The 18,467-nt window shown below is 35.1% G+C and overlaps 5 protein-coding genes and 4 non-coding genes across 9 annotated transcripts; 3 read left to right on the forward strand and 6 right to left on the reverse strand.

Moving 5' to 3' along the window:
• Positions 1 to 1,617: 1,617 nt before the first annotated feature.
• efr-3 (Protein EFR3 homolog) lies at positions 1,618 to 4,632 on the reverse strand. Its single transcript, NM_062868.6, has 7 exons — positions 4,569 to 4,632; positions 4,334 to 4,514; positions 4,162 to 4,287; positions 3,008 to 4,107; positions 2,736 to 2,958; positions 2,057 to 2,672; positions 1,618 to 2,009 (listed from the first exon to the last, which is right to left on the reverse strand). The coding sequence occupies exons 1-7, from the start codon at positions 4,604 to 4,606 to the stop codon at positions 1,714 to 1,716; spliced, it is 2,580 nt and encodes an 859-aa protein (NP_495269.1). The 5' UTR covers positions 4,607 to 4,632; the 3' UTR covers positions 1,618 to 1,713.
• Positions 4,633 to 4,870: 238 nt separating this feature from the next.
• C32D5.4 (uncharacterized protein) lies at positions 4,871 to 6,610 on the reverse strand (the record flags this gene model as incomplete). The annotated part of the gene is made up of 5 exons (NM_062869.4): positions 4,871 to 5,008; positions 5,056 to 5,310; positions 5,357 to 5,483; positions 5,531 to 5,646; positions 6,079 to 6,610. The coding sequence occupies 5 exons, from the start codon at positions 6,608 to 6,610 to the stop codon at positions 4,929 to 4,931; spliced, it is 1,110 nt and encodes a 369-aa protein (NP_495270.1). The 3' UTR covers positions 4,871 to 4,928.
• Positions 6,611 to 7,642: 1,032 nt separating this feature from the next.
• On the reverse strand, positions 7,643 to 7,755 carry C32D5.19. The gene has a single exon (NR_051191.1). It is a non-coding gene; the product is annotated as an Unclassified non-coding RNA C32D5.19 (non-coding RNA).
• A 65-nt stretch (positions 7,756 to 7,820) lies between these two features.
• Positions 7,821 to 7,881, forward strand: C32D5.16. The gene has a single exon (NR_051192.1). It is a non-coding gene; the product is annotated as an Unclassified non-coding RNA C32D5.16 (non-coding RNA).
• A 133-nt stretch (positions 7,882 to 8,014) lies between these two features.
• sma-6 (Serine/threonine-protein kinase receptor sma-6) lies at positions 8,015 to 10,886 on the forward strand. Its single transcript, NM_062870.8, has 12 exons — positions 8,015 to 8,159; positions 8,207 to 8,357; positions 8,576 to 8,665; positions 8,711 to 8,822; positions 8,867 to 9,022; positions 9,065 to 9,158; positions 9,248 to 9,328; positions 9,374 to 9,510; positions 9,558 to 9,861; positions 9,938 to 10,109; positions 10,153 to 10,551; positions 10,597 to 10,886. The coding sequence occupies exons 1-12, from the start codon at positions 8,020 to 8,022 to the stop codon at positions 10,669 to 10,671; spliced, it is 1,911 nt and encodes a 636-aa protein (NP_495271.1). The 5' UTR covers positions 8,015 to 8,019; the 3' UTR covers positions 10,672 to 10,886.
• A 1,346-nt stretch (positions 10,887 to 12,232) lies between these two features.
• On the reverse strand, positions 12,233 to 12,330 carry mir-60. The gene has a single exon (NR_000916.2). It is a non-coding gene; the product is annotated as a pre-microRNA mir-60 (primary transcript).
• Positions 12,240 to 12,325, forward strand: C32D5.15. Its single transcript, NR_051193.1, has one exon. It is a non-coding gene; the product is annotated as an Unclassified non-coding RNA C32D5.15 (non-coding RNA).
• A 1,038-nt stretch (positions 12,331 to 13,368) lies between the features above and the next one.
• Positions 13,369 to 14,872, reverse strand: set-4 (Histone-lysine N-methyltransferase Suv4-20). The gene is made up of 5 exons (NM_062871.6): positions 14,770 to 14,872; positions 14,578 to 14,723; positions 14,362 to 14,530; positions 13,978 to 14,310; positions 13,369 to 13,931 (listed from the first exon to the last, which is right to left on the reverse strand). Exons 1-5 carry the CDS (start codon positions 14,785 to 14,787, stop codon positions 13,731 to 13,733), a joined length of 867 nt encoding a protein of 288 aa, NP_495272.1. The 5' UTR covers positions 14,788 to 14,872; the 3' UTR covers positions 13,369 to 13,730.
• Positions 14,873 to 15,350: 478 nt separating this feature from the next.
• ttc-39B (Tetratricopeptide repeat protein ttc-39B) lies at positions 15,351 to 17,518 on the reverse strand. The gene is made up of 6 exons (NM_062872.7): positions 17,409 to 17,518; positions 17,256 to 17,360; positions 16,604 to 17,211; positions 16,335 to 16,557; positions 15,757 to 16,260; positions 15,351 to 15,715 (listed from the first exon to the last, which is right to left on the reverse strand). Exons 1-6 carry the CDS (start codon positions 17,495 to 17,497, stop codon positions 15,508 to 15,510), a joined length of 1,737 nt encoding a protein of 578 aa, NP_495273.1. The 5' UTR covers positions 17,498 to 17,518; the 3' UTR covers positions 15,351 to 15,507.
• Positions 17,519 to 18,467: the final 949 nt, after the last annotated feature.

Below are 18,467 nucleotides of genomic sequence, written 5' to 3' on the forward strand. Positions count from 1 at the left end.
AGCAGTATAGTACCTTTACATAATTATTTTTAGACCAAGATTCAATAATAAATGTTTTGGTTGAAAACAATATTTTCACGATTCGACACGGAAATAATTTATTTTCAATTATATTGACTAATAATTTCGCACCGTAATAATAAAAAATAATACAACCAATTATTTTGAGTGGAATTGGATTTTTTAGGTGTTCATTGGAATAATTTCTTGTAGACTACATTCACAATGATATCATGTAGTTGACGCAGATGAAATACCAAATAATTTGCAATTTGGATAGAAAAATAATGGCGAAGGAAATAAATGGCTAAACGATTAAATTAACTTTGCTCTAGCGTAAATGATAGTTACGAACGGCTTGAAAAAAAAACAGCTAGAAATGAGGGAAAATAGGGATAAAAGGCAAAAAATAGGCATATCTATGCTAGTCATCTGTAATTGGAAGAGAACATAGAATCTGAAAAATGAACAGAAAAAATAAGGAAACAAAAGAGAAAAGATGGAAGGAAAACGAGATATCCTGTGACTGAATTCAAGATTACAGACGATGAGTCTGAAATCTAAACTTTGTAGAAAGCATTGTTGGGGTAACAGAAAACGAGAATGAAATTGTTTACATTAAATAAAAAAAGAATTCGAAGGATCGAATGAATGTAACAAAACTCGAGTGGTTGTAGCTTTTTTGATAGGGCTGAAGTTTGGTCTAACAAAAATTTTTGTTTCAAGATTTGTGTTATTATGGGAACGCAGAAAAGTTTGAAATATAGGTGCATTCGGGCTCCACGGCCAAATAAAAGCAGTCCGCCCCTACGCGTTGGGTCCCGTCAGGAATTATCAGAAAAAATTCCGTTGTTTTTTTTTTATTTCGAAATTAATCACCTTATATTACATTTATTTATGAAACATTTTTTTTTCATTTTTAAGCTTCCCATACATTTCTTCTGATAATACCTAACGAGACCCGTTGAGGGGCGGAGTGTGATTTTTTGGCGTTTCTATAATATTTTAAGTAGTTGGTTTTGAAGATACCAACTAAATAGCAAGTCACATAAGAATCAAAAACTTTCTTTCGAACATTATTCACGGAATTTTTGCATTGAATATTATGAAATGAAGTTAGTAGTCTAGACGTGTGCATTTCGTCTGTCAAAAACCTTGTCCTTGAAGAAGTTTTCAACATCTTTTTCGTCATCCAATTTCACTGAAGGAAGAGTGTCAATTTACTTCTTCTCCTTTTCAAGAATATCTCGTACATCAGGTGATACATAAACTCATTAGAGTGAGGACCACCCACTGAAAAAGTGATAATCGAAGAACTTAGTAGATCACGTAGGTGATCCTTCAGTCATCTCTGAAGACGTGACATCAAGAAAACCGGAAACTTTCATCGACCAAAAAAGAGAAAAAGACCGGGAGAGAGACAACAATTGAACGAGAAAACTAAACTCGTCGTGTTGTGATCTATTCTTTTATTTCTCAAATTGGCTCAAGGAAATTGGACGTTAAGCAGGAAGTTTGGTCGGTGCACGTAACTTTTTAAAATGTCCGAAAATGATTGAATTACCTCCAACAAGAGGATTGTCATTGGAAGAGTGGTTTCAAAAAAAAAAAAACGATCAAGCTGATAAATATTTATATATGCAACTATTGTTCCTAGAATAAATATACATTGTGAAATATATTAGTATCAATAAATTAATCTTTAAATTATAATCAGTAAGCAAATGAAGGCAGTTCAATTTCAAACAAATTTTTCGGTTTCGCTGGTCTACCAATGTCTCGGACTCTTGTCATCTCCCCATTTCTGACAAGAAGACGTGCAATTGACTTGCTCAGATCGCTTTTTTCATTCAGAGATTCATTGGTGTTCACGCGTTCCTCAAAATCGGTATTTCGAATTTCGGATAAAATACTTCCAGTCAGCTCCTTCTCTTTCCGACCTTCCTCGATAGGATCAAACGTGGCATTTGCATAAGCTTTGAGATCATCTACAGTTGACGCATTCAGTTCTAAATTAAAAACTATAAAATATAATCAGTATAATTTAGAAACTTACTCGGAGGATTTACAATTGAAAATATAGTATTTCTACGGCTTTGTTTTCTGCTCACAGGCGGTGTCCAGTCAACTGACATATCAACCGAAACATCATCAATTCCAACTGTTTTATAGCCGCTCGGTGATTCTCTTCCATCAGTCGAATCAAAGTTTGGTGTATCATTTTGCCATTGATCACCACTGCCATCATTCTTTCGTCCATTCATATTAAAATTAAAAGGAACGAATAGTCGTGTCGCATCTTTTCCAGAAGCTTTTAGTGACTCTGCAATATCTTCAGCGTTGAACAACAAGGTTTGATCTTCTTCGGTAATCGTTGTAGCTCCTTGTGAAGTTGAATTCAATGCAGAAGAAGAGAGTGGGTCGTCATTGTTTGGAGAATCTTTCACATTAAGTAACAAGTTCAGTCCAGGAATGCCACGCTGCGCGCGGCAAGATACGACGTGCTGTACTTGTTGGCAGAGCGACGGGTTTGCAATGAGCTGGGCCGACAAGTTCAAGTACTTTGCAACCATGTTGTGAATACAATTGCGCTTGGCATCACTGAAGTTTTGTTTTGAATCGAGAGCAAGTTGTTGAAGTGCCAACGAGAGACGGAACAGTTCGATCAGAGACTGAAATTTATAATTTTGAAAAAGTTCTAAAAATAAGACTATAAATACCTCATCAAATCCTACTTCGATGCATAGTAAGCTCATTGTGCACAAAACGGCATCAATATGCTTATTCAAATCATTTTCATCGGCTAAAGCTACAGCACGCAAAAGCATGTAGGTAATCTCCCCGATGTGTTTTCTCATGAACATCTGATCAGCACGAGAACACTTTTCGACGGTTAGCTGGACATCAGACACATCGAGCTCGTAACCAAGATGAACCAAATTGGCAGCATTGTCATGTCTGAATTTGAAAATTTTAGATTAATATAGCTTCCTATAAATTGACTTACCTATCAAGCAATGTATGGAAAATCTGTTGAGTGGCTAATCTAACTTGAGGGTCCCGAACCAAGGCAAGAAGCAAGAGAGTATCAAGAAATGAATCGGTAAATACAGTTGCTAAATAAGCAGTTCGATATTTTGTAGCTACTTTAAGCAGTGTTTTGACAAGAACATGTTGAAGGAACTCGTCTCCTTGTTTCGACTTTCTCTCATCCAGATTTGGAATATTTCCGACTGTGAACATCATCATTTCGACTTTTTGATAATCAGGAAGGGCATTTGCAAAATCTCCCATAGCATTGATCAACGCTTCCTGATACATTTTCTCAGCAGGCTGGTCACTGCATTTTCCGCTTCTTTCAAAATCAACAGACGTTCGGAGATGTTTGAGAAGAGAATTGAAAATTGATAGCAAAAGTGGTCCAATTGACGTTCCGGCAATCGATACAATACTCGACAGGACAGTAGCAATACCAATTCGAGTTGATGCATCTGCTGAGCACATACTATCCAAATGATTGATCAGCTCTTGAATTACGAAGTAGCTATTCTGGCTTTGAATACTGTAAATAATCGCCCGAAAGACATGAATTGCAAAGGATGGAGGTGGTGTCCACCGCTTATGAAGATCCATGTGTTTCAAAACTGGTTCAATAACTGCTCGCAAGGATCCAAAAGAGGCTTTGCCCATCAGTTCTCTTAAGCATCGATCTGACAGAACTTTTGGAGTGGCTTCATCGTCCACTCGATGTGACTGGGTCGAATCAGCAAACGTATTATCAAACTTCGGAATTTGAGATGAGGAAAATCCTTTTCCAGAGTCATCCGGTTCTTGAAGATTGAATAGTATTGATGGCACAATTTTATCCATGTGTTGTTGCTCCCAAATATTCGGATGAAGATCATCAGTGACAGATTTCCAAACAACACCACGGAGGCCTCGTAATCCAGCACATCGAGCTAATCGGAAATCATCTCCATATGCCGCTTGCGGATTTGCATGGCACATTTGTGAAAATTTATCGATAAAAAAGTCGTACTGTCGATGATAGGATGGTGAACTCTCTTCGATGTTAGAGAATGTGACGAATGAGTCAGTTGCTAGTTGCTGAAATAGTATCATTACTAATATAAACCTCCCACTTATATTCATGTTACTCACCTCCATTTTTGCATTATTGCTTTCCAATAACCGCTGAACCATGCGTAGGTGATTTTCACTGAATTGGGGAAGACTGGGTGAACTGTGACAAGCTTGAAGCAGTTGATCCATGGCTTCTACTGCTATCTGGAAGTAATAAAATCCCATTTTGTTCCCATCAGTAAAATAATACCTTTACTTGAACCGGCCGTTGTCGACTAAGATCCCGAACCATCCTCATCACCAAGTATTCTCCAATTCTCTCTAATTTTTCAGGATGGGAGATTGCATAAAACGTTAGTTTTTGCATATTCGAGTAAAGAAGTCCATCGGTTACAGCTCTTGGATATATGGAATCCACTAATCTCCGATATCTGAATAAATTTATTTGTTCAACTTTATCACTAAATGCAATTTATCAAATTCACCTGGGTTTGCACGGTGTGCAGCAACATAGACCATTCATATTGATGGTTTTCGGTGTCAATTACTGAAAAAACAAAAATTACAATGTTTTTAAGAACAGAAAAGGCAGCACTTCCGGAAAATCAATAAAATTTCAGTGAAAAAAAACTAAAATGGGAGTAAGCAAACGCGCTCTGTCGAGACTCTTTTTAGCGGGTATTCAAATTCAAAACCCAGTGTAAATGAAAACTCGTATATTTCTACAGTAATCCTTTATTTTCTGAAAAAATAGAAAAGAATGTTCCAACTTAAATAATAAATAAAAAAGAGATATTTCGAGTTTATTTCTAGACACAAGTTCGAGATTAGCAGTGGAAATCGCTTCACTGCAGCAACGCCGGTGTCGTCGTGAATTTTTGGCGATTCTCATCATGAAAACGTTTCACAATCTCTTCCACAATCACTGAAAACAAGTAAAATTATTTAAACAGTGAACAACTATAGCCTCACTGTCCATTGAATTTCCACTTTCGACTAGCCCTTTCATGTCACACTGGCTAATTTGCATTTCAGACAAGTCTCGAAAAAGTGAGACAGCGTGAGGATGAAGTAGTTTGCAGATGGATTCAAGACCATTTTCACCAATTACGAAGTTTTTAAGTCCTTCTGGTAAATCAATCATGCGTCCTGGAGACACATTCTTAATTGTGGAGGCTGTATTCGGGCTAACGTTCCGTTCTCGAAGCAATTCAGTTGGCCCGGGAACTGAATAAAATGGTTGTTCTTGGTCACAATTCCAGAAAAATCCTACCATTTGTTTCTTTTCCAAGCCAATAATAATCTGCCTTTTTATATTTACAAAGAGGAATTTCATGTGGATTTCCATCAACAATAAGTGTCAGACGGACAGCTTCGATTGATGATTCAGGAAGTTGGTACTGAAATAAATTAAATTATAAATTAAATTCTTGTTACTGGTATTTACCGTCAACACGAATACATCATTTCGCTTGATTGTTCCCTTATTTCTGTTGCAGCTCAATTTTGGATCAAACTTCTTTTTAACGCTGACACGTAGCTTGTACTTGACTTCGGGATATTCTGAAAATTGTCATTTGAAATGTGGACGGACGATTGAGTTGTATTCAAGTTGTTAGCACACTCAAAGAACTATTTTCTCGGAGCTCCAGACAGGTTCGAGGCTATAACATCTAGAAACACTGCAACATGGCCAGTCTCGTTACAGCTTATCTTTAATAAATCGTGGCAATCCGTGTTCTTGACATTACAACAGTTCTTCTACGAGAAGAAAGTTTTGAAAAATGTTCGAGAAATCTAAATTGCAAAACTACGTACTACCACGAGTCACAGAGGTAAGCAAAACTAATTGTGCTCCGATAGAGTGAAAGCTTGTCCAACTGTACCAAATCAACGCAAAATTACACTGACAGAGACTAAAGTTTCACAGAGAGTTGCACCAAAATTTGTAGTAGTCCAGAGTCCCAAGAACCAATTCATTCGACGTCAACTCACCAAGTTCTGCACTATTCAAAATGATACTTGATGACCAGATGCGTTGTTCTCCATTGTCACCAGTTGTGATGGGCAAAAGGCCAGCAAATGAGAGTCTGAGACCAGTCCGATCGTGCACAACAAATGGTGTATTGGTTGTGGACATGTGCGTCAAGAGACGTTTCATTTCATTCGGATTTTCTCGCATTTCGGCTTCTTCCGGCGGTGTAGTCATCACTTCGAAATCGTCTTCTTTGCATTTTAACATACTGCGTACGATGTTAATTTTTGATGAAAACGAAATAATCAAAAACTGATTTATTTTTTTCCAATCGTCAATATTTTTTCGTTTTGAAGTTCTTAGTTGGAATGTCACGGAATGAAATAGTGTGGCAGTAAAAATAATATTAGTTTCAAAACAATTCCCTTGCGTATTATTTATTGTCAGGAAAAAATATACATCATGAATCTTTTCCCATTCTTGTTGCCTTGGAGATTTCATTATTTTGTCGTCTTTTTTGGACTTCAATTTTATATTCTTGTTCCAGTACATTACATGTTTATATTCATAATGTGAGAACTTTTAAGCTTCATTGTGTTAAGCTGTAGTTTCAGAACTTTTTATACTTTCGCTTTTTGAAGCTTTCGGCAACCTTTGCCGGGACTGAACTTTCCAAAAACTCATAGAATCCTATAAAGTGTTTTTTTATTCTAAAACACTGGCACTGGTAATTAACTTAAGTATTCAAAACATTAGTTTCATTTTTTCTAAAATTTCTAGAAGCCCAGTATTGTGAATAAACTAAAGTGCCCTCAAAACGTATCATACTATTACAAAATTGATATTTCCGATAAGTGCTCAGAACTCTTTAAAAAATAATATTTGTCGAGTCCCCAGTAAACTATTAATATTTTATAAGTTGGGAACAACAAAGAAGGAAATGTAGAATCAGATTTTCATTGTCAAATAAATATCATTTTTGAATGACCAAAACTCAAAGCTTGTTTCAGATTTTTCAATATTTTCAGTTTTGGCAAATTTCCAAATTTTTAAATACTTCGGAATTCTTGCAAATTTTTGAGCTCTTCTTTGATCAAAAGTAGGATTATTGGTCGACTTTCAAAATTATGATAGGCGAAGCAATATTGTAACTTGTTATTTTGTTACTTTCCCTATTATGATTATTTTCCCCTGTGTTTGCCAAATTTTCCAAAAAAGTAAATTTTTAAGAAATTTCAAACGGTAAACCCCTACAACATTTGAATACAAAAAAATAAAACTCGTAGATTTTTTTTTGCCGACTTCTAGTTCTTCACTAATTTGTGACTATACATAAAAAATTTCAGTTTTTTTTGGTGTTACTATGGTATTGGGACATTTTTGCACTATAAGCATGGTTTCATGATATTTTCTTACTGACGATTTTAATTGTAGTACTATAAAAATTTGTCGTGCCCTTCCGAATCTTGTATTCATCCGGTGCCCAAAAATCGCTAAACTTCAAACGATAGAAACAATGAATAGATATTGAAAAAAAGAAACACCTGGTGCAACCCTCTTTTACATAAATCTAATCCATCTATTTTTCTCAGAAAAATGGCGCCACGCCATTTAATGACCCCGTCATTTTATGGGGTGGCGCGACAGAAAGGCGCCGCACTTCTACCTATTCTCCGGTCATACATATATCCATTTTGGCGCAACTTTTCCGTTCAGATCATTAGTATCATTAGGCGGACAAGTTGTCAAAAAGAACATTAAGTGAATGATGAGATAGTTAAGAGAGATAGTGTACTGATAGAAGAGGCCGTAGATTGAAATATTGTACGAAACGGAGAGGAAACTCGGCAAACAGTCTTTTCATCTCTACCTCTGTCTTTACTCGTTCTATTTTCATGTTTTTCGCAACTGACTTCATTAACAATATATTTTAATCAATTTATTTGCAAATTTCAGATTTAATGAACATCACCTTTATATTTATTCTCATTTTCGGATTTTTCAATACTCAAAAATGCTCAAAAGACTATGATCACTTTGACGATGAAGACTTAGCGTTGAGCATTCCAAAAAATGCAATAGGAGTTCCAAAGGAGTTCAGGTACATGAGTTTTTATATTTTATCAAAAATTCAGTTTTTCTTATCAGGCAACAAGTTTTAAAAGAGATGAAGCTTCGGAACAGACCCAATGATATTTTGAAAAATCGATGTTATTGCAATTATGATCAGTCGATATGTGGAAATAATATGACATGTGTGAAACAAGATGGAGCTGCTTGTTATCATGCCGTTGAAGAGGTAAAATTAACTTGTAGCTCTTGAAAGTTTCCGTTTTATTTTTTGGAATATTTTTACACCATGGAGGTTAGCAACATATGATCTAGGCGTTACCAGTTTTTTAATGAATGGATTTTTCTCATTTCTTGAAACTGACAAATTATAATAATTTTTTTTTTTTGAAAAATCGATGTTATTGCAATTATGATTATTTTCAAAATTATAAAAATAAATTTTAGGTTTATAACAAAGCTGAAAAACGAATGGAAACTCTTCATAAATGGGGATGTGCAACACTGGAAAGAGGAAGTGGAGCTTCACATTTGACGGTGTTTCATCGAGTTTTTTGAAATATTTCACCAGGTGTTTTTCAGTGTAATTCTTGGAGAGCAGCTCACCATTCTCCTAAAAGTATTGGTTGTTGCTATGAAGGTAACTATTGCAATAAGAATTTGATTCCGCCGGCATATGTTCATCATCACAAGGGTGAGTTTTTTTTTAATTTAAATTTTTTAACAGGGACTATTCAGAGAAAGCACTTCAAGAGAAAACTGACAATCCAGAAGACTATGATTCTCCACTGGAAAACATGACACGTGGAGGAAAAATGTTCATAATGGTATTTGCAACAGTCATGTCGGTTTTTGCAGTCATTGGATGTATTTATTTATGTATTACAAGAGCAGGTGAGACAGTTTTTAAATTACTAAATTGATATTTTGTTTCAGAAGAAAAATCTAAAGCCAGAGCCAGAGCCAAGACGGTGTCTCTGAAAACAGAATCAACATACATGGAGAGCAAATCAATGCTCGAAGACTCAGGGTTCGTTTTTATTTCCTAGAGTATTTGCGATATAGAGATATCATACCCATTATTTTGAAAGTGATGTTTTTAACAAATACAATTTTCAGAAGTGGTTCTGGGCAGGCTGCGTTGATCCAAAGGACAGTGAGACAAGATTTAACAATTATTAAAACAATTGGACAGGGAAGGTAAAATTAATTCTTATTTTAATCTTTGTTGCCTATATTTTTTAGATATGGAGAAGTTCGCAAAGCTCTGTATCGTGGAAGTTACGTGGCTGTAAAAACATTCTACACAACTGATGAAGATTCATGGAAAAATGAAAGAGATGTATATCAAACTAACATGATCAATCATGAAAATATCCTTCGTAAGCTATTTCAGTAAAATTACTTTGAATTTCAAGAATTGTTTCAGAATTCGTGGCGGCTGATATTTGGAGTGAGGAAGATTCAATGACAAAGATGCTTCTTATCACTGATTATCATGAACTGGGATCTTTATCAGATTATCTTTGCCGTGAAGAAACATTGACAACAGATGAAGCTCTTCGACTTATTCACAGTTGTATATGTGGTATTGAACATCTACATGCAGCTGTACACGGAACTGGAAGCTTTAGAAAACCTGAAATTGCACATCGAGATATTAAATCAAAGAATATTATAGTCAAACGACCAAATGTGTGTTGTATCGCTGATTTGGGTTTGGCACTACGATAGTGAGTTATTTCAAATGATGCATCTGAAAACCAAAGATTTAGTTGTTCTGAAATTTAGAAAGAATAATGTTTTCAGTCAAAACGACAAAATTCTCCCTGAAAAATTCAATGTTCAAGTTGGAACAAAACGATATATGGCTCCAGAACTGATATCAAACAAGTTGAATCCAAAAGATTTTTCTCAGTTCAAGATGGCAGATATCTACTCAATGGCACTTGTTATGTGGGAAGTTGCAATCAGGGTTGAGGTATGATTATTCAATGAGTTTAAAATAAAGGCCATGATTGTAGGTAAACACCTGTGAGGAAGTGTTAACTGTCGATGAGACCTCTCCTGATCACAGTGCATCAAGTGGTATCGGAGAGTCAGTTAGTTCATCTGGTAATATATCGAGAATGCATCTACAAAAAACAAATGTAGAAGGACATTCTACATCTCTGAAAGCAAAACAACATGTCCCACCATTCGATGGAATCGTGCACAATGATCCCAATTTTGACGAGATGAACGATGTAATTTGTGTACGTCGAATACGTCCACCACCGGATCTTGCCTGGAAAAACGTCCCAGCACTTAATGAATTGAGCAAGTTGATGGAAGACAGTTGGCATTCAATTCCACACTTCCGACATTCTGCTCTTAAATTGAAAAAAGAAATGGCTGAGTTGATCAAAAACCCCGACAGACAGGTAATTCAACACGTTAAGGAGCTATATCTAACTCTATGTTTTCAGAATCAATCGCAGCGTAAAGTTGAATTCCAACAGCAAGACAGTGGCCTTGTTGAGTCAGCCACCAATCAATCTTAACCCACTTTCTGATCTTACTTTCGTTGTACCAAAATTTTTGGCTTCTTTAAAATCAATTTTACTTTTTCAGTTTTGTTCATATTTCCACAACGGTCAAAATTTAAAGCGATCTCTCTAATAATTTCCCATCAATTTTTTAATTGTGCAACTCTTATGAACTTGTTCTCATCTCGATTTACTGCAATTTTTGTGAATAAACATTGTTCCAGACCTGTACGTTCGTGTTGTAATTATGCGACATTATTGTCCATCATTGCCTAATATTTCCTTGATAGATTGCCGATAAGACAAATTCTTAACTTGCGCTCCCTGTGGCAGAAGACGGAGCAAACAAAATTATCAGCTCAACCATGTTTAAATGTACGTTTATTATCTCTCTATCTGAATCTATCTGGATTGGTGTGCACTGCATTTGTGAGCAAATATAGGCATACTTGTACGTGGTTTGATAAGATAATACTGCACCGTTAGACAACTCTTTTGGGTGAAACAAAAGGGAGACAACTGCAAGTTGCATCAGTTGGAACAATGAAACATTAATTCGTTAAAACACAAAGCACATCTGATATCATTTTCACAATTTATTTCGTTTATCACATATTTTAGAAGATCATCCTTTTGTAAAGTTAAAAGTGGATTCATGATATTTTAATTTTGACAAATCTCGACTAGAAAATTTTTAAGGATATCAAATATTTCAAGAAATTTCTGCACTGCAAGTTACGGCAAAATGTCCATCTGTCTGGATTTATTTTGTAGGTGAATCACTTGACTGTAGAAATCGAATATGATGCATGCAACTAAGTCTTTATTTCACAAAGCTTTTTAAAGTATTTTTTCAATTGTAAATTTGATAAATTCAATTTTAACTTCGCACACAAACCAGAAAGATCGGCAAATCAGCGAGATTTATCACGGTGTTTGCAAATCGTTGAATAACCATCAGCGTTTTTATATTGAAATTGAAACTTGTTCTGATACAGTAATTTTCAAAGAACCATCCATGTACAAAGAACCATCCATTGAATTTTTAAGAAATTGTTTCATTATAGTTAATTCCAGTTTAATACGGAATGGAAACAGTTAAGGTTGATTTGTCGAAGCAGGAAATGTATTTTCTTATAGACCTGGCACAATTTTTTTACGGGAGATTTGAAAATTGTGCCAGAAACTTTACAATCTAAGTAGGTCCTTTAATTGTATTCGTTTTTTTTTGTATACTGTCTCTATGATTACATCAAATCCCAGACATCTTGACTCCTTGCGTAGATTTTTGTTGTATAATTCTAAGTCTTAAATTATCAAGGCTCTTGTATTCGATGAGAGTGCCTATCAAGAGAGGAATCAAGTTTTCAAAAAAAGAAGCAAACGTAAATTGGAACTGGGAAAGCTTAAAAAAATATTCTGACTTAAGAGTTTCCCATAAGCAAATTGAAATAATCAATCAAAGAAACATTGTGATTTCTAACAAATGTCTTACAGTATATGATATTTACCCGGAACTCATGATAGCAAAAACTACCGTCAACAAAAATCAGAAGTTGTTTCAAAAACAGTTAACCGATTTCTCAAGTCTTGAACTAGAAAATGTGCATAATATCACGTACTTTGTCATGATTTTATGGCACTCTTCCAGTTCAAGAACAAGCGGTTTTCGAGTAGAATATGAATACGAAGTAATTGTAGATAATAATACAAAGAGCACTGTTATCACCTACACCACAATTCTCTTTTATAGTGACACAAAAGTAGGTGGGCTTATGGAATGGTAGATAGTTGAGACACAGAAAAGATGGTTGCCTATCACCAAATGGGCGGTGTCATCGATAACAATGCAACGTCGGGGGGCGACGGAGCAGTCCACATATAGATCGATACTTTTAATTGGTGTACGAAGGTGCAGCAACGGATTGACAAAGGCTCGTTAAAAATAATATGATTAGTAACGATGAGAACTTTGTGAGGGTGAGGGTCAAAATTGAAGGCTAGATGATTTTTGAGATATTGGGCTCAGTGGGGGATTGAGCCTAATATCTAGTATCTAGATAAGTTCTTTAGCTGGATAATCTAAATGATTAAATTAAAATAATATTGAAATATTCATTTTAAAGTATTTTTTGTGTGGCATTCAATACTAATTTCCTGACAAACAGTAAATGATTAAAAGAAGACTACTGTGAACGTTTGTTTCTGCAAATCACTTCTCCAGAACTGAAACAAAACATTAAATACTGGTGTAAAAATCAGAAATACCGTAATCCTTCTATTAGTATTGGCCCCTGCTGCTTTGCTTTAAAGGGTATTATCTCACTTAATATTAAATATATCAATAAATATTACAATACAAACGATAGAAAAAGAACTAACAAATATTTTGTTAGTTGACAAGTTTAAAAAGAAACCTACGACAACTGAGATATAAGCTATCAAAAGTTTACCACTTCAGATCAAGTTAAACTTGTATAAAGATTGGAAGATGTTCACTTCGTTTTTTTAAACAACTTTTACTGGTGATTTCTATCCCCTTTTTACTTTTTTTCAAATCCCGCCATACTTAAATATCGCAATTGATGACCAATATTATAAAAATTGATACTTGCTGATATCAAAATTAGTCAGCTTGTGTCGAGATCCAATGAGACAATCGGTAACCGTACCTACATTTATTTGAGCTTTAAAATGTGTATTTTAATTAAAAAGTGTATCATCTTCTTATAAATAATTTATTGATTAGACATACTGTAATTTCAAAAATGAATCTGGAATTTTAAAGAATGAAAATAAGAAAACAAAATAGAGCACAGATAGAGATCGTTGTACACACACAAGAACCAAAAAGGAAAGGGGGAAGAAAGTTTCTTTGGGATCGCTATGGATTTCAGGTATCTAGTGTACTGAAAACTGCGGTACTGGTACTGGGGCTGTGCTATACTGAAAATAGAAATTTGATATCAGAATTTAAAGAAAAGAAAAGCCAATGCTTCTCTTCGTAAAAGATATCGTATTTACACTGGCCATGGAACATGAATTAATTTGTAAAAATGATTGAAAATTATGATTTAGGATCGTGAGCGGAGTTCATATTTGGTCTTCTTCTCCGAAATTATTGGTTCAGCATTCTCGTTTCCACGGAGATAACTGAAAGCTCCATTCATGTTCTTCTCGCAAGTGCAACATTCACAGTCTATGTTGTTTGGACCGAAGAATTCACTGCCGTAGAAGCAGGTGATTTCGTCACCGGGAACCATGTCACGAAGAACCTGCAAATTTACACATTTGAAATTAACATGATATCAATAAACATACTCGAATGTGAGCTGTACTTCCATGTGATACGAATTCACAGGTCGGCCGACAGTCATGATTGATATAGGCACCTGGACCTAGCCATAGAGTCGAACAGCGTTTTCTTGTGCTGTACATCACAGAGAAATCGCTTCCTTCTTGAGCCAGTATAGAATCCTCATCTTCGCTGGATAGCAGGCACACGACACCGCTGAGCCGCTCAATTTTATCGCCGCGGCTCCAAACCCCAGTTGAAACAAGTTTTGCACCTTGATGACCTTCTTGCGAATAGCGTTTGCATTCTTGGATGGTGTACCCAGAATCAAGTATGAACATATTGAGAAATCGAACAATCTGGAATAAACAGCAATTTTGTTAAAATTAGATTTCAGGATATGAACTAACGTGATCACGGAATTCAAATAGCTTGTTCGGAGGAAGTTTCGAGAGGAAATGTGAAACACTTCGGAGAGTCAAAAGTCCGTAAATTGCATTGGTCCAATCTCGTTGCTCTCTGAATGTTTTCATAACTGTTCGAGCCGTTCTATACTCGTCCTGATACAAATAGCGTCGCCTGAAATTTTAATAATGAACGAGATATAGAAAGGCCGATTATCTTACTTTTTGCTCATTTTATGGGTAGTAAAGTTGAGAACCGAGTCGACGACAAGCGTAGTAGCAAAATCATCAAAATAACATAGTTCTGTTGGAGTCATTGAGTGATCCGAGCGAGGAATGTCATTGAACGTCACAGAAATGTTGGCAATCTGTAAATCGATCGATAAAAAATTTAAAATAAACAGATTAACTTACTTGCTCGTGTAGTTGCATTCGTTCAGGCGTTGACTCATTTCTCCGAGCCATTTTCTGAAATTCAAATAACAGATTGTGAGAAAAAATTGAAAAATAAACAAAGAAAAACAAAGTTTTGCAGTTATCCGAGAGGATTACACGGGCCTACTGTAGTATTTCGTTGCGAGACTCAAGGAAACTTTATTTTGGTAGTCCCTTTAATTTATTTTGGAAAATGTCAAAGTTCATATCGATATTCGCGGTTGTCATGGGAAAATGAGAAAAACGGGGAAAAAAATGCGTTAACGCGTCTCTTATTCTCTCGTTCTCTCTTTCTCCCTCGTGCATGTGTTTGTTGCAACAACGAAGACCCCGGGCAGATCGCGTTTCGTGCCTTGGTGATTCACTGACGCGATTTCTGTGTGGTTGTGCACAGCGCGATGCTGCGTACTCCCTATGAAAAACGGGACGTCCTTCGTGGTTCACAAAAGAGATGAAGACTGGGAAGACGAATAATTGAGAATTAGAAAGTTAGAGATGCGCAGTCAGATAATCGACCCCAATTATAATATGAGAAGTAAGAAAGAGAGCAGGCAAAAGACGATGTGCATCTAGGTTATTTATTATTGAAAAACAAGAGTAGTATGTACTGATATCAGCTGATAAAGCACTTGCACTAAATGATCTAGTATCGATTTATTCTTTGAATATACAAATAATTTCACTAAAAAGTTAATTTAATAAATTCTTCGAAAACATCTACATCATCGGTGTTCGACATCCCATTGTTCCCATTGCGCTATGTATCCGGAAGTGTAACTTGTTCTCCAGAGAGTATGATTTGTATGCACGAGCCTTGTCAAGTAACGTCTGCGCTTCCATAAATTGTTGTTCTGAGATGCGGAGCATGGCTAGTTCATAGGTAGCATTTGGTGGAAGATATGTGAAACTTTTGATACTTGATTCCCTGAAATGGAAAAATTGTATGAGATCAAATAAATTGCTCACCTTTCTAAAACAATTTTGAAGCATTCCTCTGCTTGTGCGTGTAGGCTTAGATGACGAAGTGCAACTCCTTTCAAGAAATAATAGAGACAATAATCATCGATATCACATGTAGATTTTTTCATTTCCCATACTCGATCCATATCCTCCACAATTCCTCTAACCATTTTGGAGTTTTTTCCAAAAATATCAAAACCATTCCAAAAGTAAATAAACTCATAATGAGCAAATAACAAAGAATTAGTTGTTGTAAATCGCTTGGCTTTCCTTCCACAATATTTTTCAACAGGAATTGACTTTCCAGCTATTCTTATTCTCAAACCATCCACTTTTCCAGCTAATGCATTTATTGTCTCATTTCTCCTTCCCTCTTCTACAGTTTCATCTGCAGCAAAGAAGATACAAAGAAGATATGTATAAACACAACGACTCCATTTTGATTCTTTCATTAATAGTCGAGCATAGTTGGCTGAATGTGACCATCTACGTTGATATCCGTGAGCAAATCTGAAATAATAGATAGATTTATTGAAATAGAGCTCAAGGATTATTAGTTTAACCATATATGTCTCTAAACTTACAGTAACTCCCAGTAACAACCATGATGAAATTGTTTGTAGACATCTTGTGATTCGATTGACATGTTAAAATAATGAATTGCTGCTTCAATATCTCCAGAAATTAGCAGAAGCCTAGCTTTCATGAACAGCATGATTGCTCCACGAGGCCATAAATGTGTGAGTCCCGGCATAAGTCGCTTACAAACTTCGAGATCTGGCTGACCTGTTCCCAGAACGAATGAAACTGAAATTATATTCAAATAAAATTAGTTAACTTATTTGTAACCAACTTATCAAGTGCCACGTCAACAAAACCATTTTTGCCAATGGAGAACATAATGTACCAGTCATAGATGCAACATGATGAAGATCTCTCATTCCAGCAACCTTATCACCAGAGAATCCAACGACTTCCAAAAGTCTCAGAACTTTTGATGGAAGAACTGAGAGCATCAATGAGAATGTACCAAGACCCATTCGAGTTCCACTTTCGAATTGTTCCTGTACTTTTTTATTTCTTCCAACCCATACACTAGGCTCATTCATCAATTTCTCACAATAACGATATGTTTGATAGCATGTTCTGATATTCAGTGCACCTTTGATAAAACTAGCAAAGTTATCATCATGAAAGAATGTAAGCATTGCTCTAATCAATAAACTTTGAGCATAACAAAGCTCTGCATGTAATTCTTCATCGGTCATCTTCTTCCCTTTTGCACTTGCTCCGAATATTGTCTCTTTTATACTTCTCCGTTCTCTGAACTTTTCAATAATTTCACACGACAATTTGCTCGCTTCTGCTGCTTTTTCCATATCTTGTTTGTTGACTGTCATTACAGCTTTTATGAATAAAATGCATGTGTATCCCATTGAATGATACATACTTTTGTCGTATCTAAAACATTTTCAGATTGGACTAAGAAATATCTATAAACTTACAGCTCAGCCATTCGCTCTTCAGCAAGTTCAAATTTGTTGTTCATAAACAGATTCAGTGTGATTTGAGTTTCAGCAATTGTATCCAAAAGTTCCAATGAGTTGCTACTGAAAATTAAATTTGAAAAAAAAAACTACAATGACTTTAAAACTGACTATGTAACATGATCATAAGCATCCAAATACTCTGCATCACTATGTACCGTAATTCTCGAAAGAGATCGAGGTCGTTCGATTTCTCCCATTTTTTTTTTGAAATCTGAAACAAGAACTTCTGGTATTAAAAGTAGAAAAAAAGTAAAATGGATGGTCAGAGAGCAGAACTACTCACGACCTATTGAATATACAATGAAGGATTTTTGATGAGATGAAGCTTGGGGTGTAAAGAATTGAATAGAAAAGGAAAAAGAATAAGAAAAAGAAGAACTTTCTTTTTAAAATGAATACTATGATTCAGAATTTGTAGAGTTGAATAAATGAACATTTATATATGTATTGCATTAATTAAATTGGGATTTTGTTTAAATATTTTCATTTTTTCAAGATTTTCAGTCTAAATTTTGGCAAATTGCCAAATTTTTGGAAAACATGAATTTTGAGAAATTTGAAGCAATTATGCATTTTCGATCGAATCCGTACTATTTTGAAATACAAATAAATAAAACACTAACTAGTAAGGAAAACCACACATGTTTGGTCAGTTTTCAAAGTAATAGGTAGAAAAAAATTGAATAATCAAAGTGTATGAAAGTTGAAAATTTTAGAGAAAATACCTATACCAGGTAAAATGTCAAAAACTTGGTAAAATTGATAATCGAAATTTCGTTGCATTTTGAAAATGTTGAAATTCAAAATTACTTCCTGTAAACTTTATTTCGCCGAAAAACACCGGGGTAGTTTATTTTTTTGAATTAAGCTCAAAAATGATAGAAAATATTTGTTAAACAATATGATTTAAACAGGAGAAAAATATAGATAATGTCAGTTTTAAATGTTTCAAGTGATAACGGTTCAAGATTTTAAAACAGTTATGGTGAGAAAGAGTTTACAAATTTGTTTTTTTTTTTTTTTTTTTTTTTTTTGAAATTATTTTCGTCAGTTGGCAGCAACTTCCTGACGACTTTTCTGACGACTTTTCTTCAACCTATCAGCCAGAAAATGACGGGAAAACTCCCATTTTTTGAAGAAGTATTTTACAAACGTCCTAATATTACA

The sequence above is a fragment of the Caenorhabditis elegans genome, chromosome II, assembly GCF_000002985.6.
Source record: "Caenorhabditis elegans chromosome II".
NCBI classification, from domain to species: Eukaryota; Metazoa; Nematoda; class Chromadorea; order Rhabditida; family Rhabditidae; genus Caenorhabditis; species Caenorhabditis elegans.

Bases quoted from the DNA above. Each gene is read 5' to 3' on its own strand.
- efr-3 (NM_062868.6), bottom strand. From the start codon at position 4,606: ATGAATGGTCTATGTTGCTGCACACCGTGCAAACCCAG. The intron at 4,288-4,333 runs GTATTATTTTAC...TATTACTTCCAG, and splicing joins AACGGCCGGTTCAAGTAAAG to ATAGCAGTAGAAGCCATGGA. The intron at 2,010-2,056 runs GTAAGTTTCTAA...TTTTTAATTTAG, and splicing joins TTCAATTGTAAATCCTCCGA to AACTGAATGCGTCAACTGTA.
- sma-6 (NM_062870.8), top strand. From the start codon at position 8,020: ATGAACATCACCTTTATATTTATTCTCATTTTCGGATTTTTCAATACT. The intron at 8,160-8,206 runs GTACATGAGTTT...TTTTCTTATCAG, and splicing joins GGAGTTCCAAAGGAGTTCAG to GCAACAAGTTTTAAAAGAGA. The intron at 8,358-8,575 runs GTAAAATTAACT...AATAAATTTTAG, and splicing joins GTTATCATGCCGTTGAAGAG to GTTTATAACAAAGCTGAAAA.
- set-4 (NM_062871.6), bottom strand. The intron at 14,531-14,577 runs GTAAGATAATCG...TTAAAATTTCAG, and splicing joins ACCCATAAAATGAGCAAAAA to GCGACGCTATTTGTATCAGG. The intron at 14,311-14,361 runs GTTAGTTCATAT...TGTTTATTCCAG, and splicing joins TATTTGAATTCCGTGATCAC to ATTGTTCGATTTCTCAATAT.
- ttc-39B (NM_062872.7), bottom strand. From the start codon at position 17,497: ATGGGAGAAATCGAACGACCTCGATCTCTTTCGAGAATTACGGTACAT. The intron at 17,361-17,408 runs GTCAGTTTTAAA...TTTAATTTTCAG, and splicing joins GCTTATGATCATGTTACATA to TAGCAACTCATTGGAACTTT. The intron at 16,558-16,603 runs GTTGGTTACAAA...ATATAATTTCAG, and splicing joins GTTGACGTGGCACTTGATAA to TTTCATTCGTTCTGGGAACA.